At 36.9% G+C, this 18,894-nt stretch overlaps 3 protein-coding genes across 3 annotated transcripts in view; 2 read left to right on the forward strand and 1 right to left on the reverse strand.

The window, feature by feature from the left end:
* The window catches only part of thrab (thyroid hormone receptor alpha b), a 628,197-nt gene that overhangs the window by 324,764 nt on the left and 284,539 nt on the right, over positions 1 to 18,894 (reverse strand). The window lies entirely within an intron of this gene.
* capgb (capping protein (actin filament), gelsolin-like b) lies at positions 57 to 8,345 on the forward strand. The gene is made up of 9 exons (XM_043253364.1): positions 57 to 214; positions 3,433 to 3,626; positions 5,234 to 5,388; positions 5,538 to 5,699; positions 5,849 to 5,998; positions 6,791 to 6,877; positions 7,051 to 7,183; positions 7,672 to 7,763; positions 8,030 to 8,345. Exons 2-9 carry the CDS (start codon positions 3,434 to 3,436, stop codon positions 8,093 to 8,095), a joined length of 1,038 nt encoding a protein of 345 aa, XP_043109299.1. The 5' UTR covers positions 57 to 214; position 3,433; the 3' UTR covers positions 8,096 to 8,345.
* On the forward strand, positions 12,335 to 16,970 carry si:dkey-219e21.2 (E3 ubiquitin-protein ligase TRIM39). Its single transcript, XM_043253344.1, has 11 exons — positions 12,335 to 12,460; positions 12,772 to 12,828; positions 12,961 to 13,088; positions 13,189 to 13,287; positions 14,098 to 14,229; positions 14,330 to 14,467; positions 14,654 to 14,782; positions 15,331 to 15,382; positions 15,486 to 15,512; positions 15,742 to 15,768; positions 15,877 to 16,970. Exons 1-11 carry the CDS (start codon positions 12,457 to 12,459, stop codon positions 16,407 to 16,409), a joined length of 1,326 nt encoding a protein of 441 aa, XP_043109279.1. The 5' UTR covers positions 12,335 to 12,456; the 3' UTR covers positions 16,410 to 16,970.

Below are 18,894 nucleotides of genomic sequence, written 5' to 3' on the forward strand. Positions count from 1 at the left end.
TTGAACGATTAACACACGTGCGAATGTCACTTTCTGTGCCTTTGCCTTTTTTGCTCCTTTTTTAGCATCCGTTTGTTTAGGCAGGGGTGTATTCAAGGGGGCCGGGCCAGAAGTAATGCAGGAAGTGATTTTTGTACATTTTTCTCTCCTCCACAAATTCTCTTCCTTTCTTTGTCGAAACTCTGCGGGGTTCTCCAGCTTCGACAGCAGCAAGGTAAGCGCCGTAAATCTGCTCAGAAATTCACAGATTATACATTCGTAACCCTCGAGACCAGGCTGTGCCAAAACTGTTTCGCTAAGTTTATTTTAGAGCAAAGGAACCTAAAGCAGAGAGAACTTTTAAGGAAGAGAGACACTCCCAAAACTCCACACCTTAGTCCTTAGGCTTAGCTTATTTCTAAAAGTAAATGTGCACCCAAGGCGTTAGATTTGAAAACATGTTTAATATTTTGTAAGTTAGTCAAATATTTTGCACGTTTTGATTCAACTTAGCATTAAAAAAAAAAAACTAAAAGGCTACACTGTTAGAAATAGTTTCTTTTTAAACTAAACAAATGCTTAATTGAGTGACTGTTATTTGACAACACTTTGCTTGCAGTTTTTTCTAAGAATTTCATAATTTAGATTAGAAAAATTTTATGGCTCCACCTTTGTCCTGGTCAGTTTATCTATTCACGATCTACTTGCATGTCTTTGCATATACAAAGATAAAGGTTATGTAACGGATGATTTATCAGTTTTCCTTATCGACTTCTTGATCTGTTCATCTTATTTGTCTTATTTCACTGCTTCATTTGTTTTCTGTAAGTTATGTAATAATGGTGTGGTCATTTAAATATGCTACACCGACCAATCATTTGCATTTATTTTGTAACCTAAATGCCACCAGTCCTATGTGTTAAAAAAAGAATATAATTTCAGCTAATTAGCCACAAAAATGTAAAATTGAATCACTCATGAATACGAATAAAATTCTGACAGGTAACTGTCTTGGCTTGGAAATAGTTTTGCATGTGGTTATTATACTGGTTCGTTATTTTTGAAAACCCATTTTTAGTCTACATTGACCGGTCATTTGAATGAGCCAGTAGGCCAATACAGAGATTTTAATAGAAATAAAATGAATAAATATAAGGGTGTCAAAATAATAAATGATAATAAAAAATGAATGAATAACTGTCTTGACGTGATAATAGTTTTGTGTAGGCTGTGGTTCTACCACTGGTTGAGATCTTCTAAAATTTCCAACTTTTTGTCTTCGAAACAAAAGCCATGTTTTACCGTGTTTCCTCCATCAACTCCCTCTGATGAGTGGAGGAAAGATGGATGGTGCCTCGCAGTAATTATCACGCTAGTGTTTAGCGTTTGTCAGGCAACCTGACTCTCCTCGGTGTGGGGCGTCCTCGGCAGGGCCGCTCGGATTATTCCCCCGTGTCCAGTTACTGGACACATATAAGCTAACCAGGCCAGGTAAACTCAACACACACACACACACACACAAACTGGAACAGGCAGAATGGAGCCGGACTCAGAAAGCATGCCGGAGCAGGCCGAAGGAGTTTTACAGTTAAGTGGACAAGTGTGTTTCTTAGTTTCGAGTGCGCTCTTTACTTCTCAAGGGAGACTGTGAGCTTGTGTTGTCATCGCTGTCTTCACATTATGCGCATGGGCCCTCATTCCACTAATCCTACTCTGTACCTTTGTACCTGTGTGTTAACATATTACGGGTTTCAGTGCAATCCCAGCATTGGTCACTCTTCCAAATATTTAAAAGATTTTATTTTTTTTAATCTGTTTATACACTACTTAATACAGAGACTAAACTAAACTGCAAGTAAACCATTTATAGGCTCACTTAAACTCGAATCTCGAACACTGAATACTGATCACAATAGCGACATTCAGTCAACCAATGGCGTGGCAGATAGGGCAGCATTTGTTTGTTGACCAATGAGGAAACGGGAGGAGTGTTAAGAAAACATGTCTGAAAACAATCCTCAAAGACATTTTTGACCGCTTTGAGACACTTTCACATCTGCTTCCGCGAGAAGCCTGAATTAATTCCTGTTTTACACCTTGCTGTACTGTGAGGGTGGGGTGTTACATTGTTACATTGTACGTATAACTTCTTTTTTTAATCAGATTAATAGCTTCATCTATGGCTTTCATACGAGCAAGTAAACAAAATATGATGAAGTGTGGTAGAGCACATATGATCACTTTGAAAAGGTTTTGATGACATTTTATGACTGAAACTGTCTGGCTTGCTACTTCTTTCTCATTACATAATCTTTCTTGAGAACTGACACTTGCTAACTAACTAAGGAATTTTAAATATAGCATATCTTGGAAATTCTTGAAGCTAATTATAAAATCTGTATCATGAAGTGAATCATTTATGAGGGGTAGTTTCTCCGCTAGTGATTCCTTGTATTTATGACGTGCCATGCCCGAATGGTGACTAAATAGAAAATGTTGCTGAACTGAACCGATAAAGAGGGAGGGGTTGCATATTTTAAACTGTCATAGCTATTTGTGTTGACAACGGTGACTATGAGGGAATATTCTTTGTCATTGTGAACCTGGACGTGTCTGGCTTTCGCTATGGGATGTCTTGGAGTGACATAAGATAACACGGGCCTCTGAGACCTCTTCTTTTACAGTCTTTTTTTAGTGAAGTAATGCAGCCTTGTTCTAGAGCTCACAAGAGGAGCTTAATTAGACTGATTGATTTATTTGTACCATGCCAATTGTTTTGCAAATCCAATATTTATGTTGTAAATCCACATGTCTCTCAAAGATGATATGCCATCTAATAACACCAGTGATTGATTTGGTTTCCATTCTATGCTGACCATTAATATCGATTAACAAAAACAGATTTAAACTTAAAAGTTTAAAATTTAAATGTTGTTGTTGTTATAATTATTTTCATTATTATTATTGGCTTATGCAGTTCAGAAAAAAAAAGGAATAACGCCAAGGAAGGAAATTAAGAAATCTTAGGAGGGAACAAAAACTCTGCTGTGGATGCCTTCATCCTCAGGCTGGCACACCTTAAGTGTCTTGAATGTTTCTTTGGCAGCACTTTGCTGGAATCTACATATGTTTTCGTGCGTGTTGCCATTACACTGCGGTGTCTAAACAAACCAATTTCTAGGATCCACATGTGTTTTGGTAGTCAGATTACTGGCAGGTCAAAGAACCAATCAGATAACGACAGTCTTTAACTGATAGCTCTGTTGGCAAATTGTTGAGAGGAGCAGAGCTATGATGGAGAAGCTAAACGACTAGCAGGTTTTTATAATGTAGGACGGTGAGACAGTGGTGGAAAAACAAACTACATCAATGTGTGAAAACGAACATTTCCTGTTATGCAGTATGTTCTTTTTCAGACAAATAGATTTGTCATCTCTATCTATTTCTCTGCAGAATGCTCCCATTCCAGGCCGCTCCAGGACAGTTTGGGGATGAGGTCAGACAGCCAGGACTGAGATGTTGGCGAGTGGAGAAGATGAAGGCTGTTCCTCTCGCCCAAGCTGAGGTGGGGGCTTTCTTCAACGGTGACTCCTACCTTGTGCTGGACAACCGGGGTGACCAAGGAGCAGACCTCCACATGTGGATCGGTGAGATGATGGCTGAAAAAATAGATCCTTGGAACACGAGGATGATTTAATGATGCAGCCATTTTATTATTTTTCTATAAATATCTATGTTTATTATTCTCGACAGAACAAACAAGACTACACAAACACTGGTGTGACGTAATTGTGATCAGCATTTAAATAAAATAAAATGCAAGTTAAAAGAAAAACGTCCCGAACGTTAAGAGTCAGGGTCGGTCAGAATCATTCTCATCATGTAGCAGAGTATGGGGTCTGAAAGACAATGGAGAGACAATAGCCTGCTGAGTTAAATGTTACGCTTGATCAGTCAGTCGAGTGGGCCTGACCCGGTCTGAGTGAGCACACAGAAAGATGGGATAGAACGGCTGATCCACATGAGAGAGGAATGAAGAGGGAAGAGTCCCAAGGGAAAAGGCATGGGCGGGTGTTTTCATAGCGCATTAATGTTTCAGCAGGCCTGTGACAGGACTTCAGTTAGGTCTATTGTCTTATGGTGTATCCGGTGCTTTAGGTAACACTAGGCTGGTTGTCAGCATGATGAGCCCATCTTCTCCCATGCATTCTCGTTAGTCATGCCTCATCCATAAACACCCCCATCTCTTCATTAGTTAGAATACCTGATCTCAGTTCCTAACCCCATCATATCATTCATTCATGATCCTTTTGCACGTACCATCATGTACATCTACAGACCTCTTTAAGTATGATGGTGTGCATAGCGCCAGTTCATTTTTTGGCTCTGCAACAAACAAGGGCTGCTTAATTTATGCCTTTTATGAGTTTCTTTCATTTGTTGAGCACAAAAGAAGATATTTAGAAAAATGTTGGTTAGCAAACAGTTGACGGTAGCCATCGACTTCATAGTATGGAAAAAAAACTGCTACCGTAAAAAAAAAAACATATTTAATATTTAGCCTTGAATCTAAAGTATAATTTACATGAAAAACACAGTGTTCTTAAAATTAATTATAATTTCACAATTTCTTTTTATGTTTTTAAACATCATGTTGTTGAACAGTTTGAGGTCTTTTAAAAGTCTGCTTCCCTGAAAGTATAATTTAACAGACAAAATGCAAAAAGGTTAAAGTATTATTTATTAACTTTCAAAAGTACGGAACATTTTAGCAAGGGCCAAAACCTCACCACTGTGAAAAAAGAGGGTGGTGCTCGGTTTAACACAAGACTAAACAAGAGCATCATTGCGAAACCGAATGCAAAACTTTAATCAGTCAATCTCAATCTTTTCATTTGAAAGCCAAAATTATGATTGGCAATTAAGTTCTACCACAAACTGCTTTTCATTTAGGTCAAAACGGCTCAACATCTGGTTTATCAGACCCAAAAACTGTTGCTCAAAGTCTGTTGTGCAAAAAGGGGAAGTGGTTGTGTTGGTGGCATCTCACAAAGGGCAGAATTGTGCAAGTGTTAGCATACACATCATTTCCAGCATACAATCATGCTGACATAATTATTTAGCTGCCTTCCCTTATCTGTATTCACTTACATTTTAGTGGCTTGTAAAAGAGCAAGATTGCAAACTAAATTATGAATGAATAAATAAATAAATATATACTCAGTAGCCGTCGTCTTCTTTCACCTTTTTTTAGGAGAGAAATCATCTCGTGATGAGCAGGTAGCTTGTGCCATGTTAGCTACACAGCTGGATAACTTCCTGGCTGGAGATCCGGTCCAGCACAGACAAGTTCAAGGCTACGAGTCCCCAGAGTTCATGAACCTCTTCCCCCGAGGTGTCAGCTATAAGGTGAGACACACACAATCACACAGGATGAAAGGTACAAAGCTGCATTTTTGGAAGGGTAGCATCATAATGAGTTTTTTTTTTTTTTTTTTTTTTCTTGAGGTAATCTTTACATGTGTGCTGTATGTATAATTGCTCTTTTGCTTCTACAGGAGGGAGGTGTGGAGTCTGGCTTCAGGAAATCACAGTCTGGATCTGGACCCGTTCAGAGGTTATACCAAATCAAAGGGAAGCGTAACATCAGAGCCAAAGAAGTAGATTTGAGCTGGCAGAGCTTTAACAAAGGAGACTGCTTTATACTTGACCTGGGCGAGGTGTGCGCATTTGTCTATCGATTATGATTGTATGTCTCTGTGTATAAAACTTTTGGGGCTCAGTAGGACGTTATATATACGTTTGTACAAAATGTCAAACCATGTAACATTTATTTGAAATGAACATATAAATGACTTTTATTCTGCAGACGATTGTGTCGTGGATAGGATCTCAGGCAAACATCTTTGAGAAGCAGAAGGTGAGGGAGATCGCCACATTGATCAGAGACACAGAGAGACACGGTAAAGCCCAGATCACTAACATCAATGAGGGAGAAGAGACCCAGGAAATGCTAAAGGTAACAACATGTCAAAACACCTCTGGTTTTGTTAGTTTTACAGTTCTCTAGAAGCCTAGTTTAATTCCTATTTGAGATCTCAGACTGGTTCACAGTTTGCTTGTCTAAAAACTCCCTCAGAACCTATAAGGAAACAACAAATGGTGCTAAAGTGCATTTGGTACGCTAGCAAAAAAGTCTGTATTCACAAAACATTTTATCTTACCACTAAGAGTTCTCCTAAATAGCAGCAAATGTTTTTAGTTTTAGTTTTCTCTTAAAACCCGTTCACAAAGCTGCTGAGACTGAAACTTTTACTAACGAATAGAGAGGAGCCTTAAAGGAATAGCTCACCCAAAAATGAACTTTCTGACATCGTTTAGTCACCCTCAGGTGCTTTTAAACCTGTATGAACGAAACGGGCTGTTTTAGGTCGACCCAAAACACAGCCCAAACTCTTTTTCTTTTAAATATATTCTTTTGTGTTCAGCAGAACAAAGAAATTCATACAGGTTTGGAACAGCCTGAGGGTTTTTAATTTTTTAACTTTTAATTTAAGAGCTACTTTTAGCCTTAAGATGTTTTGTGAATATGGACCCAGATTTCTAACATCTATCTCCATACCAAAATCTGTGATTCATCTTTTCTGAATAATTAAAATGGTGACTGGAGACTGTAGATTTGTATTTATTTTTTTAAAATCTCGACTTAAAAGTAGCTATAAATATAATGCTCATAAAGGCTGTTGAAATGAAGTATTTTGCACTCAAATCCAAGGATAAATGCTCTCTTTCTTCTGTTACAATCAAAAAGGTACTTGGTCCAGTGCCAGAGTTGAAAGAAAGCACTCCAGAGGCGGACAGCCAAGCAGATGCATCCAATTCTGCCTCCCTCTACAAGGTACCACAGCTAGCCATGCATATATTCATCTAAACTGAGCCAGGAGTACATGTGTGTTTGTTCAGTATCTCACCCATGCCCATTATGCACATCCATTTATCTGATCCAAAATTCCTCAAAAGTATTACATACCTTGTCATGCCATTTCATGTGGAAAACTATATTCTTCATAGGTTTCAGATGCAACGGGGACGATGAAGTTGTCCAAGGTATCTGAGAAAAGTCCATTTGCCAAGGACTTGCTGGTTCGTGATGACTGCTTCATCCTGGACAATGGGGCCAATGGAAAAATCTTTGTTTGGAAAGGTAAGAACAATTGTTTGTGTGTGTGTGTGTGTGTGTGTCATAACTAAAGTTACCGTTAAAATAGTTTGTTTTGCCCTGTATGTGTACATTTTTTAAATATTATTATATTTGTTTCGCAAGGATGTTCAATGAATGCTGTTGTTTTGAACTTCAAAAACCCCCCACAAATGTATCACAATTAAAAAAATAACTCAATTATTAAATTAGCACTAATAATAATATTTTTTTTTCTTTAGCATCAAATCAGATTATTAACAATTTTTGAAGAATCACGTGACACTGAAGACTGAAGTAATGGCTGCTGAAAATATAGTTGCAATTAAATAAATGGCATTTTAAAATATATTACAGTAGAAAACGGGTATTTTAAATTGTAGTAATATTAAACAATAATAATGCTTTTAATGTATTTACAAATAAACGCACCTTCGGTGAGGGAATATTTAAAGTCTTTGCTTAAACGTTTTAAAATGCATTTCTTTTGTCAGGAAGTGGAGCCAACGCAGAAGAGAAGAGGGCCGCTCTGAAAATGGCAGATGACTTCATTCAGCAAATGAATTACCCCAAGATGAAAACACAGGTGAGCTAATGTAGTTGTGCTTGGCTTAGTTTGCATAACCAAACAGAAGTAAAAATCAGTTTGTTTCAACAGCCAACTTACACGAACACGCGGGTGAGTGATTTACAATAGGTCTAGGTTGTGACTTCATACAACATGTAATCTTGCGATGGTATTCTATGTTCGTTGTATTTTGGAGCATTGCGCAAAAGAATAGAAAATCTTGACTTTGCAGCATGACCCCTCACCAGTGATTATGTAATCTAAAAATTACTGTTGTCTTACAGGTGGAGATTTTACCACAGGGCAGAGAGACTGTTATCTTCAAACAGTTTTTCCAAAACTGGAATTAAATTAAAAAAATTAAAAAAAATTTCAGTGAATGAACTGCACTCTACTAGCTGTCAAAAGACCGTCACTTACTTCAATAAATCAGAGATGCTACATTAAACAAATGTACAGTTTTATTAAATAAGATCAGCTTCTATTCTGGGAGGGTTGCAGTAATAATGCATGAGTGAGAGAGGCTTTAATAAATGTCTGTTACCATATTTTTATGATTTTCAAAGGCCTTTATATTGCTAAATAAAAATGTTGAACTCGTTTTTGCCTGATTTTATTAAGAAATGAGAACCGTTGCAACTTTGATAACCACAAACCCCTGAGTAGATAACGCTTCTGCTTTGAAACTGAATAATGCTAACCAAACCAGTTTTTTTTCAAGCCAACACGTAATTCCACATACTGCTGTTTTTTTTTTTTTTTTTTTTACTCCTTTTGGAGCATGGCAATAAAAAAAACACATGCAAAGCCTGCGGAGAGTTCTGGGAAATTTCTTTTAGACGTGCAGTCCAGTTTACGCCCTGGAGTGTCCCTTTAGACACGTAAGATAAGATGACATGTTAAGTGTGTTATGGCATGTCACCATAGATTACGTAAACCCATGTTACGAGAATTCTGAGCATAACAACCTCAGCTTTATTTCTTTGTAAAATGAAATGCACGAGTAGCTTGCTCTGTTATGAGGTCTTTTTATTATGATTTTTATATGAAGCTTTCATTTTATTCTTGCTGTTTTGCTTCATAAATCTGATCCCGGGTACACCGAGGAATAGCATTTATCTCATGGCTTCAAAAAATGTTCACCTGCTTTTCTCAATTACTATTAGTGTGTAATACTGGTAGGGTGTGATATTATACAGAATGTGATAAGCAGATTGAAGACTACTCTCCTTTACAGTTAATTAATTACAGGGCTCGCAAAATAAAAGTCCTGGGACTGTTGTGTTTTCCAGTCTACCAGAATGCGCTTCCTTGCTTGATTCACGTTGTTCACTCGCTTGTGTGGGTAACCTGAATCATAGTTGATCGCTTGCATATTTTTATGTCTCGCCAATTTAAACGTTTAAGCTTTTTAAACCATTCAGGAGACAAAACTGCAATTCGAATGCACGCGTTTTATCACTGAGGTTCCATGCACATTTATTTCGACAACAATTCACATGCTTGAAATGCATGTCCATCTAATCGTACTGTCATTTGACTGAAAGCATTGTTAGTAAAGTTCATGCCAGCAGCTGCAGCGGTATCTCGAGCAGATAATCAGCATTGACCCCGGTCGAACTTGTGATTTACATAACATGCCATTATCACTAGCCTACATTTTAGCCTAGATACCTGCTGTTGAGCAAACAACAAACAGAGAAATTATTTAGAATGGGCTGTCACGAAATGCGTGAACTTTTGCTTTCATTCCCGGGAGTTCAGGCAGAGTGACAATTACTGAGCCCCCTAATGAAGGCTTTAACCTCGCCAGACTAGAGGTAGGGGGTCAGACGGAAAGAGAAAAGGCAGCACCTGACTTTACCTGAGCGGTTAAAGAGCGAGTTTCATAGACGTGCATTTATCGCTTGGACAGAACAAGAACACCTAAAATGCACGAGTGGATTCAGTCGAGCGATACAATTGTCCCTTTGCATTGTAACGTTGTTGAACTAAATTTACGGAGCGAACTATTACTGCTAAAATAACCGTAACGTTAAGTTTTTTTGACCAATTGTCAGTAATTATGTCAAAAGAAATAAAGCCCTGTGTGAACTGTTGTGTGTCTCTAATCAACACACAGCCGCGTTTCATTAATGAATCCATCCTAAATGTGCACAGTGTCTATTTATTTATTTCTGTTCCTCTCTTGTGAAAAATATTTCTCTTAAAAAATGCACTCTATTTTATAATATAATAATGAAAGACTTTAAAGTTATTTCCATTCAGGCTGAATTCAAATTATTTGGCCATAATAGACTCCTGCTACAAATTAAATAATTGACCAAAAATTACATGATTAAAAAAAAAAAGAGTGGAATCGTAGGAGCCATAATGACCTTCATGAAACATTTATTTGTTTCTTGAATAATTATTAATCGGAGTCACATTTATTAATGTTAGAAAATAAGTTGAATATGTCTATATGCCCTGTGCTGCTCTCATGGTGTGCGTGTAGTGAACCATATTTGATAAGATTCAGGGCAAAGCCCAGCAACCTTGAAGTACAGATAAGTGTTCTTTGTGTATGTGTGTGAATGTTCGTCTTTGCACCTAGATGCAGAGAGGAGGAGATGTCCAGGGTAACAGTTAGACGTCTCTGGAAAGACCTGTTGCGTCTGATTTCTGATCACTTGTCACCAAATGAATCACTAGAAGATATGCTTCAGGTTTTATGGCCATATGTGAATACTGTCCACGTTTATCTAGATTTTGGAACCAGTTAGAGTCTTGTTTATTTATGCATTGACGCAGTTGGCAACCTCTGTATAATTACTGGTGTTTTTAAGATGTACGCATAAGTGGCCTATGCATGAACTCTATCACGAATATTAAAGTTGATTGCATCTCTGACTACTGGTCTTCATTCAACACACCTGGTCCTTGGGTTTTAATTGTAATTTCCCCTACAAGGGTCTCTTTAATATCCCATATTAATATCATACATTCTGTTTTATTTATTGTTTTACACTTTGCATTGAATTGGAAGGTAATGCTTATGATTAACTGTACATAAAAATAAGCATTTGTAATGTACTTATTAATAGACAGTTTCCTTCCAGCTGTCAGTGAGGATACAAAAATACAATATAATACAATATAACATATACTGTTTTTACTTTCCTGTTTTGTTTTCTGTATAAGTTTACATCTTTGTTTATTGATATATTGTTATATGTGAAATACTGTGGGTTGAAGTTTCATGGACTTAATCTCATGGTTAAATCTCAGGTATATATATATATATATATATATATATATATATATATATATATATATATATATATATATATATATATATATATATATATATATATATATATATATATATTTATTTATTTTTGGGTCATTCTACAGAAACGTTCACTCGCTGTTTGACAAGATGTCTTAAATGTATTTCATTTTCTAACTTAGAGCACATTATTAGATTACCTTTTGACTTATATACATATAAATGACAGTTTTTTTTGCAGACCGCATAGTGTTATGTTCTTTAGTGATATTAAAAGATTTTATGATCGATAACACCAATGACAGTACCTTTTGCATTTTACAAAATGTCTGCTGTAAGATACCAAACCATATGTTGTCAATCATGGTCTGCTCACTAAATAGTAGTTTAAGTTGTTTAATCAATTTGTATTTTTTACAATTCCCTAACAATAAATATGTTATACCAATGATGTCAACTGAAAGCTTGTTGTTGTACATTATGATGATTGCAATTCTTTATAATTAATTAAAAACAAATATTGCCACATTGATGGCTCAAAATATTTATAACACATTGTTTTATAAAAAAAAAAAAAAAACTAAAGAGTTTTTCAATTGTATTATAACAATACATGTTTCAAGGTAAGTGAATGCAGTCAGATAACTTTAGGTACATTTTAATAAATTCAGCTGACTAACTTTCAACTAAATTTGTTTAACATGCAGCTAAAATCTATTGTTTGCAACTGCTTACCTTTAAAAAATCAGTAGCATTTGTTTCAGTGCAGAATGGCCCTTTTACAAAAAAAAGACACCATAAACACACAATTTGTCCATTTTGTTTACATTTTTATTAGAGACACTCAAGAAGTAGTTAGATGACTTTTTGAAAACTTAATGCAAGATGAAATAGATCAGCTCACTGGATCAAATGATCATACTTCTATAATAATTTTCTAGGGTCTCTTACATGTAGACAGCGTTCGATTTTTGATAGTTACACAACCTATTTACAGTCATATAACCATCAATATTTATATCTGCTGGGTAATAAAACAATGCAAAGGAAGGATGCTTGCACAAATGTGAGGCCTTTTTAAATAGTATGAAATTTTATGTGTAAACTCTATATGAACAGCTCCACATACAGTGTTTCAGTGAATCGGTGAATGCGCATGTGGCACGAAAGTTCACGCATGACATGCAATGTGTGACTGTGCTCATTATCTTTCTCTTTTTGGCATCATGCCACGTTGACTGTTTTCTGAATCATTGCTGGGAAAGACTATCTCATCACGTAGCGTTTCTTGGGCTCCACCCCATACGATGACGACAGTAATAATTCGGGTCCAAAGTTTAGATGATGCAGACGATCAGTTAAAACGGGGGCAAAGAGAGCACCGGCCTTCAGTTTTCACCGGACACCCTGAGCGCTCACCTGCCTCCCCAACACTTCATCATGGGTAAGTCTCATGCCTAGCTTTTATTTACAAGGTGCCGTGACTAAGTCTAACAGTAATAGTTTTGTTAATGCTTTAATAGAAGTATTTCGAATATTATTACTTTTATGCGTTGGAAAAAGTCTGTGATGTTATCAGCAGGAATAATTAAAATGATGATGATGATGATGATTATTGTTGTTGTTTAAGCCTAGTGATTTGTTTGAGCAATTTCGATAATATTTAATATTGAAATTCATTTGTATGTTATTTAATATGTATGTTCGTTCACATTAATAATATAAATAAATCTAAAAAAACGATCTCTCGTATAGGTGAAAAGGCGAACACTCTGAAAAGCATCCTGAAGGACAGCAGTATGGCTCGTAACAGTATGTGCATGCTTGGGCTTCTGTTCAACCGCAACACATTATGTTCATTTCAAGCATAGTGGAAGCATATGGAAGCATAATCGGATGAAACTAATTGAGTAAGAATCCTTCCATCTTTTTCTTCTACTCCAGTGCCCCAGAAGCAGAGTAACTCTGTCGGGGTTGTGCGCTGGACACTATCAGAGACAGATATTCAGGTCCACAGTTCTGCTCCCACCAGCCCCTTCAAGAACAGCAGCGGCTTTTCTACCCGTGCACAGGTAATACTAACTAACTCCGGTGGAATACAATAACGCGCACGCCAATGCTTGTTTTGTGTATAACATTAATTATTAATAATTAGTTTGCGTTGGTTTCCAGCAAAGGCAGCGCCAGCAAGGCCTGAATGATCTCCGGAGTTTGGATGAGTGCATCAGATTCATAAACCACTGGAAGCAACAGGTGGCACAAGTTTGCAAGGTAGGCCAAGGATTATTTTGCTATTTTATGTATGTAATATATATTGTATATACACACACACACATGCACAGACAGAAAATCTAAAATTAAAAAAGCACGCAAATAATTGCTTAAATAGCTTTAACGTTTTAAATACTTTAAATAACTAAAATAGTCATGTAAAATATTAGTAATTTTTCAACTGTAAAATAATATTAAGAAATTGTGTATCTGTCTACCTATCTATAAGCTAAACGCGCACACACATATATAAACGGACAGATGTGTTTAACAGCCTAAGTAATCATTTCTTGGCAAACTCCTCTTTACGTGCAAACTCAACGGCAATCAATGACTTTTTATTATCTTTGCGATTATATAACAAGCGTTGCCATGCGAGAAGTTTATGATGCTTGATGATTAGTTTATGTTAGGGTAACATAAACTAAGGGCAACCGATAACACCTGTATCAATAACCTAGCATTACTGCATGTGAAACTCTGGGCCTTGTCAAGCTGTGCATTTGATGCAGAGTAACCATATCATACATCAGTTTAGTGTTTTGCCTTTATATGGTGATATAAAAGAATGTATGTAATATCATGCTCTTTGAATAACGAAATTATTTTATTTTCAAATAGCCTACAGTCTTAATGTCTGCTGTCAGAAAAGCAGATTTTTTTTTAATTTTCATTTTTGTGTGAGCATTAGATGATAGCAAACGTAAAAAAGGGGAAGTGAGCTTGCACAAATAAATACCCCAAAACAACTGATATTCTATGTGCTTCCTATATATCGTGCATCCATATATTTGTGTCTGTGATTCACAGAATGAGGATGATCCCGGAGAAGGGTGCAGCAGTGAGACGGAGCGGCAGATAGACCCCAGAACTGAGCGCAGTCTTGAAGAGTGTCGCAAGCTTATTCTGCAGTGGGCCAGTGAACTTCAAAGCGTCGACAAGGTGAAACTGAGTGTACAAACATCTCAATCATACTGTTCTGTTCGTCATATATACGATGGCTTGCTCAAATTAAGCTTTCTTTGTTCCTGTGTCACCCCAGCTGTCTAAAAACCATTCATGGATAAAGGAGAGGATTGACGAAGAGGAGGAAGAAGGCACAAAGGAGGATAAAGATCAGACTGATGTGGTGCAGAAGAAGATCACAAAGTGGGCCAAAGAGATACAGAGTGTGTCAGAGGTGAGGCAGCGAGCGTATCTGTATAATCTGGAACGCAGGTGGTCCTTAAAAACACTTTAGGTTGTCGGGTCACGGTGGAGGTCTTTCACTTGTAAAATGGCACTTTATACAGTACATGTATTTTTAACTAGCATATAGATAGCAGAAGGGAGGAAAAGCATGTAATATTTGTTCTTTCTGAGACAGAGCTCTGGAATGGTGGGAGATGAACTGGCACGGCTTTTGCGTCTCCTGGGACTGAAGAAGAAGAAGCTGATTTCCCTCATGCCACTGCTGGAGTTCATCACTTGGAGTTTGCTGAAAGAAGACAGCGAGGTGGGATGGCTATACATGCACTTCTTTTACTGTTCGTGTTTGGGAACTAGTTTAGTGCAACCCCCCTCAGCCCCACCCCCACCGCTGTTTTTTTCCAAAATAACCACACGATAAAGTCAAGACAAATATTTATTGTAACTATGGTCTACATTGACACGAGTGATGTAGAAGTTTTCACCGTGAAGCTTACGCTGGCGATGCACTGGAGCCGAATTTGTTTTCTTAACATGCACAAAAGTGTGAGGCTGTAAAATGAAATTGTGTCAGAGATAGTGCTGATAAATTTATGGATGGTAAAAAATGAATTCCTTATCATTAAGCAAGCACAGTGCAATAGAGCAGCATCGGTTTACAGCCTGCGACTGGTTATTACGTTCTGCGATGTTTGAGCAGTTGTTTTTGAGAGACATTTATTATGTACTGTAAAACATTATATAAAACGGTTTTAGTGTTAAAGTCATGGAAATAATTTACTGAATTATGATTTTACAAATACGTTTTTGTAACTATGTTTTTGTAACTAATCGTGTTTTTAATATTCATTTTAGGGCATGGTTCCTCATTTATGGCTTTCAGCTAAGCAGCGCACCTGGAAAGCTGGTGAGGGATCTGAAACCTAACCTAATCAAGCTGAGAATGTGGATAAAGCTGTAAACAAATGAATATATGTAAATTTCTTTTTGTTGTTTTTTTTTTCAAACAGGCATGCAACGATACATCCCTAATTCAGGTAAATAACTTTTATTAGACCCCATGCAGCACATTTGAGAAATCCACAATAGCAAGTGTGGATTAAAATATAAATTTGAAAAACATACTGCTAGATTTATGATGTTAATAACCGTGAAAGTGTGTTATCCATCTGTGAAAAGGGTCTGTAGTTACAATTTGCTATAGGAGTGTGATGGTCTAACTGATGACTAACTTTCATAATGTGGATCTTTCTCTTTTTCTCTTAGTCTGGAACTGGATTGTCAGTGCAGGAGGTAATGTGAAAATATGACCTTTCCCCCTCAAAAAACCTTAACTCCAGCATTAACAAAAGAACATCATATGCATCAGTCCTAACACCATCACCTTCTTCTTTTAAATAGCTGACGTAACTCTTGATCCCGTGACCAGCCAATCTTGGCTGCAGCTCTCTGATGACCACAAGAAGGTCCAGGAGGGCCTAAAAGAAGCCAATCTGCCTTACAGCCCTCAGCGATTCGACTGCTTGCCCTGCGTTTTAGGCTGGGAGGGCTACATGAACGGCCGCCATTACTGGGAAGTGGAATTTGCCAACAATGGCTATTGGAAAGTTGGAGTGACGACTGCTTCCTCAAAAAGGCATGGCCGCTTTCCAATGAATCCCTCTACTGGTTACTGGGTCCTGTGGCGCAGCACACGTCAGTTTTTTGCATGCACCAATCCAGAAACAACACTGCCGCTGCTGCTGGTGCCCCAAAGAATGGGAATATACATCGATTACGAGGAGGGGCAGATTACCTTCTACAATGCAGAGAACAAATCACACATATACACCTTTACGGGACACTTTCGTGAGAAGCTGTACCCTTTCTTTGCTTTGCTGGATGGCAGGGGCATTATAACAGTGTGGTCTCCTAAAGACCACAGGCGCGTTTAACAACAGAGCAGGTTTGAAAGATCACCTTTCATTCTGTCCTTCTGTTTGAACATTCACACTAACAATTGATTCACTGGGACCAAAAAAAAAAAATGAAGCTAGTCCTAATTGCAAACTTTCTATTTGAATCGATCAACGCTGTTGTGGGCTGGACCTGCTCAAAGAGAGCTATTAAAACTACAAAGGAAGGATGTCAATTATTTCTTCAAAATGATTGCTAGACTTACGTTTCTCTTTGTTCATTTATATAGTAATTATAAAAATGTATCTATGCTTGTCTACTTTCGTGTATGCAAGTTTCATGTATGTGTTTTGACACAAATATTTAATGCGTTATCTCTGTTCGTCCTGCAACCATCAATAAGATAACCAACTTATATTTATTGTATCACTGTTTATGTGTGAATAACGTCTATTCAAATGCAATCTTTCTATTTTTATAGTAGCGCTGGTTGATTATACGTATGTATTAATAAAACTAATTACCTGACAACAGGTCACCATTGAATGTAATATTTATTTGACAGTTCAACTTTTATTAAAAACTTACTTTTCATTTTATTTATATGTGCACTTATCCTCAGATTGAGGAGCAGTAGGGTCAGATAAGGGCAATGTTTCTTTCTTTCTTTCTTTCTTTCTACATCTATCTATAGGATGCTGCTGGAGTAAAATTAGGAGAATGAGTACCAGTGTTGAGATTTTCACCTTTTTTTTCTTTGACAACATGTCTACAGCGCTACATTTTAAATAAATTAGGATGACTATAAGAGCCATATTTTTTTTTTTGGAACACTGCAGACCGAACTAGGTTTGTTATGTTTTTAAAATGCTCTCCAATTACTGTGAAATCAAAGCAATACAGACATTTTTGGAAGGAGGCGTCTAGGAAAAAATAGCATTTATGGTTACCCTAAAATAAATACTGTAACAGCATGAATGCATTTTAGTCAAATTACATAAAAAACAGACCTTTCAAACCCTGTGAATGTGTACTTATTACTTTTACTACTAGTTAGATTTGACACGCCTTCACAAAAGGGCGTTAATTACAAATAATAATAATAATAATAATAATAAAATGAAAAAAAAAAATAAAATAAAATGACAAAAACATCACTTTGGGCATCAAGAGGCAAAGTACACCCCGCCCCCTTCTGAAAGTGCTGAGCATACTTTAAAGTAAACACTTTAGATTTTTTTTTTTTAAATAATCCCCCAAATTATGGAAAAACTTGTTTTATTTCTTATAAATATATTATAAAACCTACGCTCTCCCTACTAGCACGATTTCTATTTTATAGGATTGGGCAAACTGTCAACACAGTGTAACCAATCAAATCCTCTCTTTTAGCCGATAGGGCAGGACATTTAGTGGACCATGAAACTTATTGTCGCTGCTCACTAAAACGGTTTTCACTGTCTTTGTAAATAGCCTATGTTAATTGCACATTTGCTGTTATAATTATCATGTTACCAAACGATTTTGCTTCTTGTAGACAGTAATAAAACAGACCGTGTCCAGAACGGAGCACATGGAACGGACTGAATCAACGCCGATGTTCATGACAAGGTTTGTTGGGACATTATTCATATTCGTTTATTACACTGAAGGTGCACAACAGATACATAATGCAACCAGGGGCGTATATTACGCGGGGGACGTGTTCCCCTCACTTTTAATACCGCTTGAATTCTTCCCCCACACTTTTTCCGAGAATGTTAGAGCCGGTGTAAAAACGGATGTAGGATAGGAAAGCGTAGTATGTGACATGTGTCAAGATATGGCGACCCATACTTGGATTTTATGCTCTGTATTTAACGCATCCGCGTGCGTGTACACACACACACACACACACACACACACACACACACACACACACACACACACACACACAGCCACGACTGCAAATGCATGCACGAAAACAGTTTTCACAGATTTTATTTTTCGAGCCATCTCTAGGTAATAGAGCATATGAACAATGAAGTACTAATAACAGCATTCAATACAGTACAGGATCTATTCTGCCTTATTATGATGTGATAAAAACAAGCTATATAAACAAATCATTGTTATTGGTTATTGTCTAGCAGTGTATCTGATTTCTAAGCCAGTTATGATTTCTAAGCTAATTTTTGCACTTATGTGGCTATGACAATTACTTTAATCCTTAGCTTTGTGTCTTGTTATGTAGCTCTGTGTTATTGTGTTTTGTTTTTTTGTGATTTCGGTAACTCTATGTTGTTTCTTACTTCTGAAATGATGGCTACGCCCCTGGTTACAACTGTAAATCCATAGTAAATAAATATGAAAATCTCAATAAATCTGCCTTTACAAGTTTTTGGAAAATTCAAATTAATTACCACAATAGCATTAACAATTAATTTAGGATTTCCATGACACATTTTCTCAAGCTCACAAATTCAAGCTTGCCTTATTTTTAAAAAAGACAAAATAAAATCTTATTTGTTATGCTTGCAAACT

This window comes from Puntigrus tetrazona, chromosome 12, assembly GCF_018831695.1.
Source record: "Puntigrus tetrazona isolate hp1 chromosome 12, ASM1883169v1, whole genome shotgun sequence".
NCBI lineage: Eukaryota > Metazoa > Chordata > Actinopteri > Cypriniformes > Cyprinidae > Puntigrus > Puntigrus tetrazona.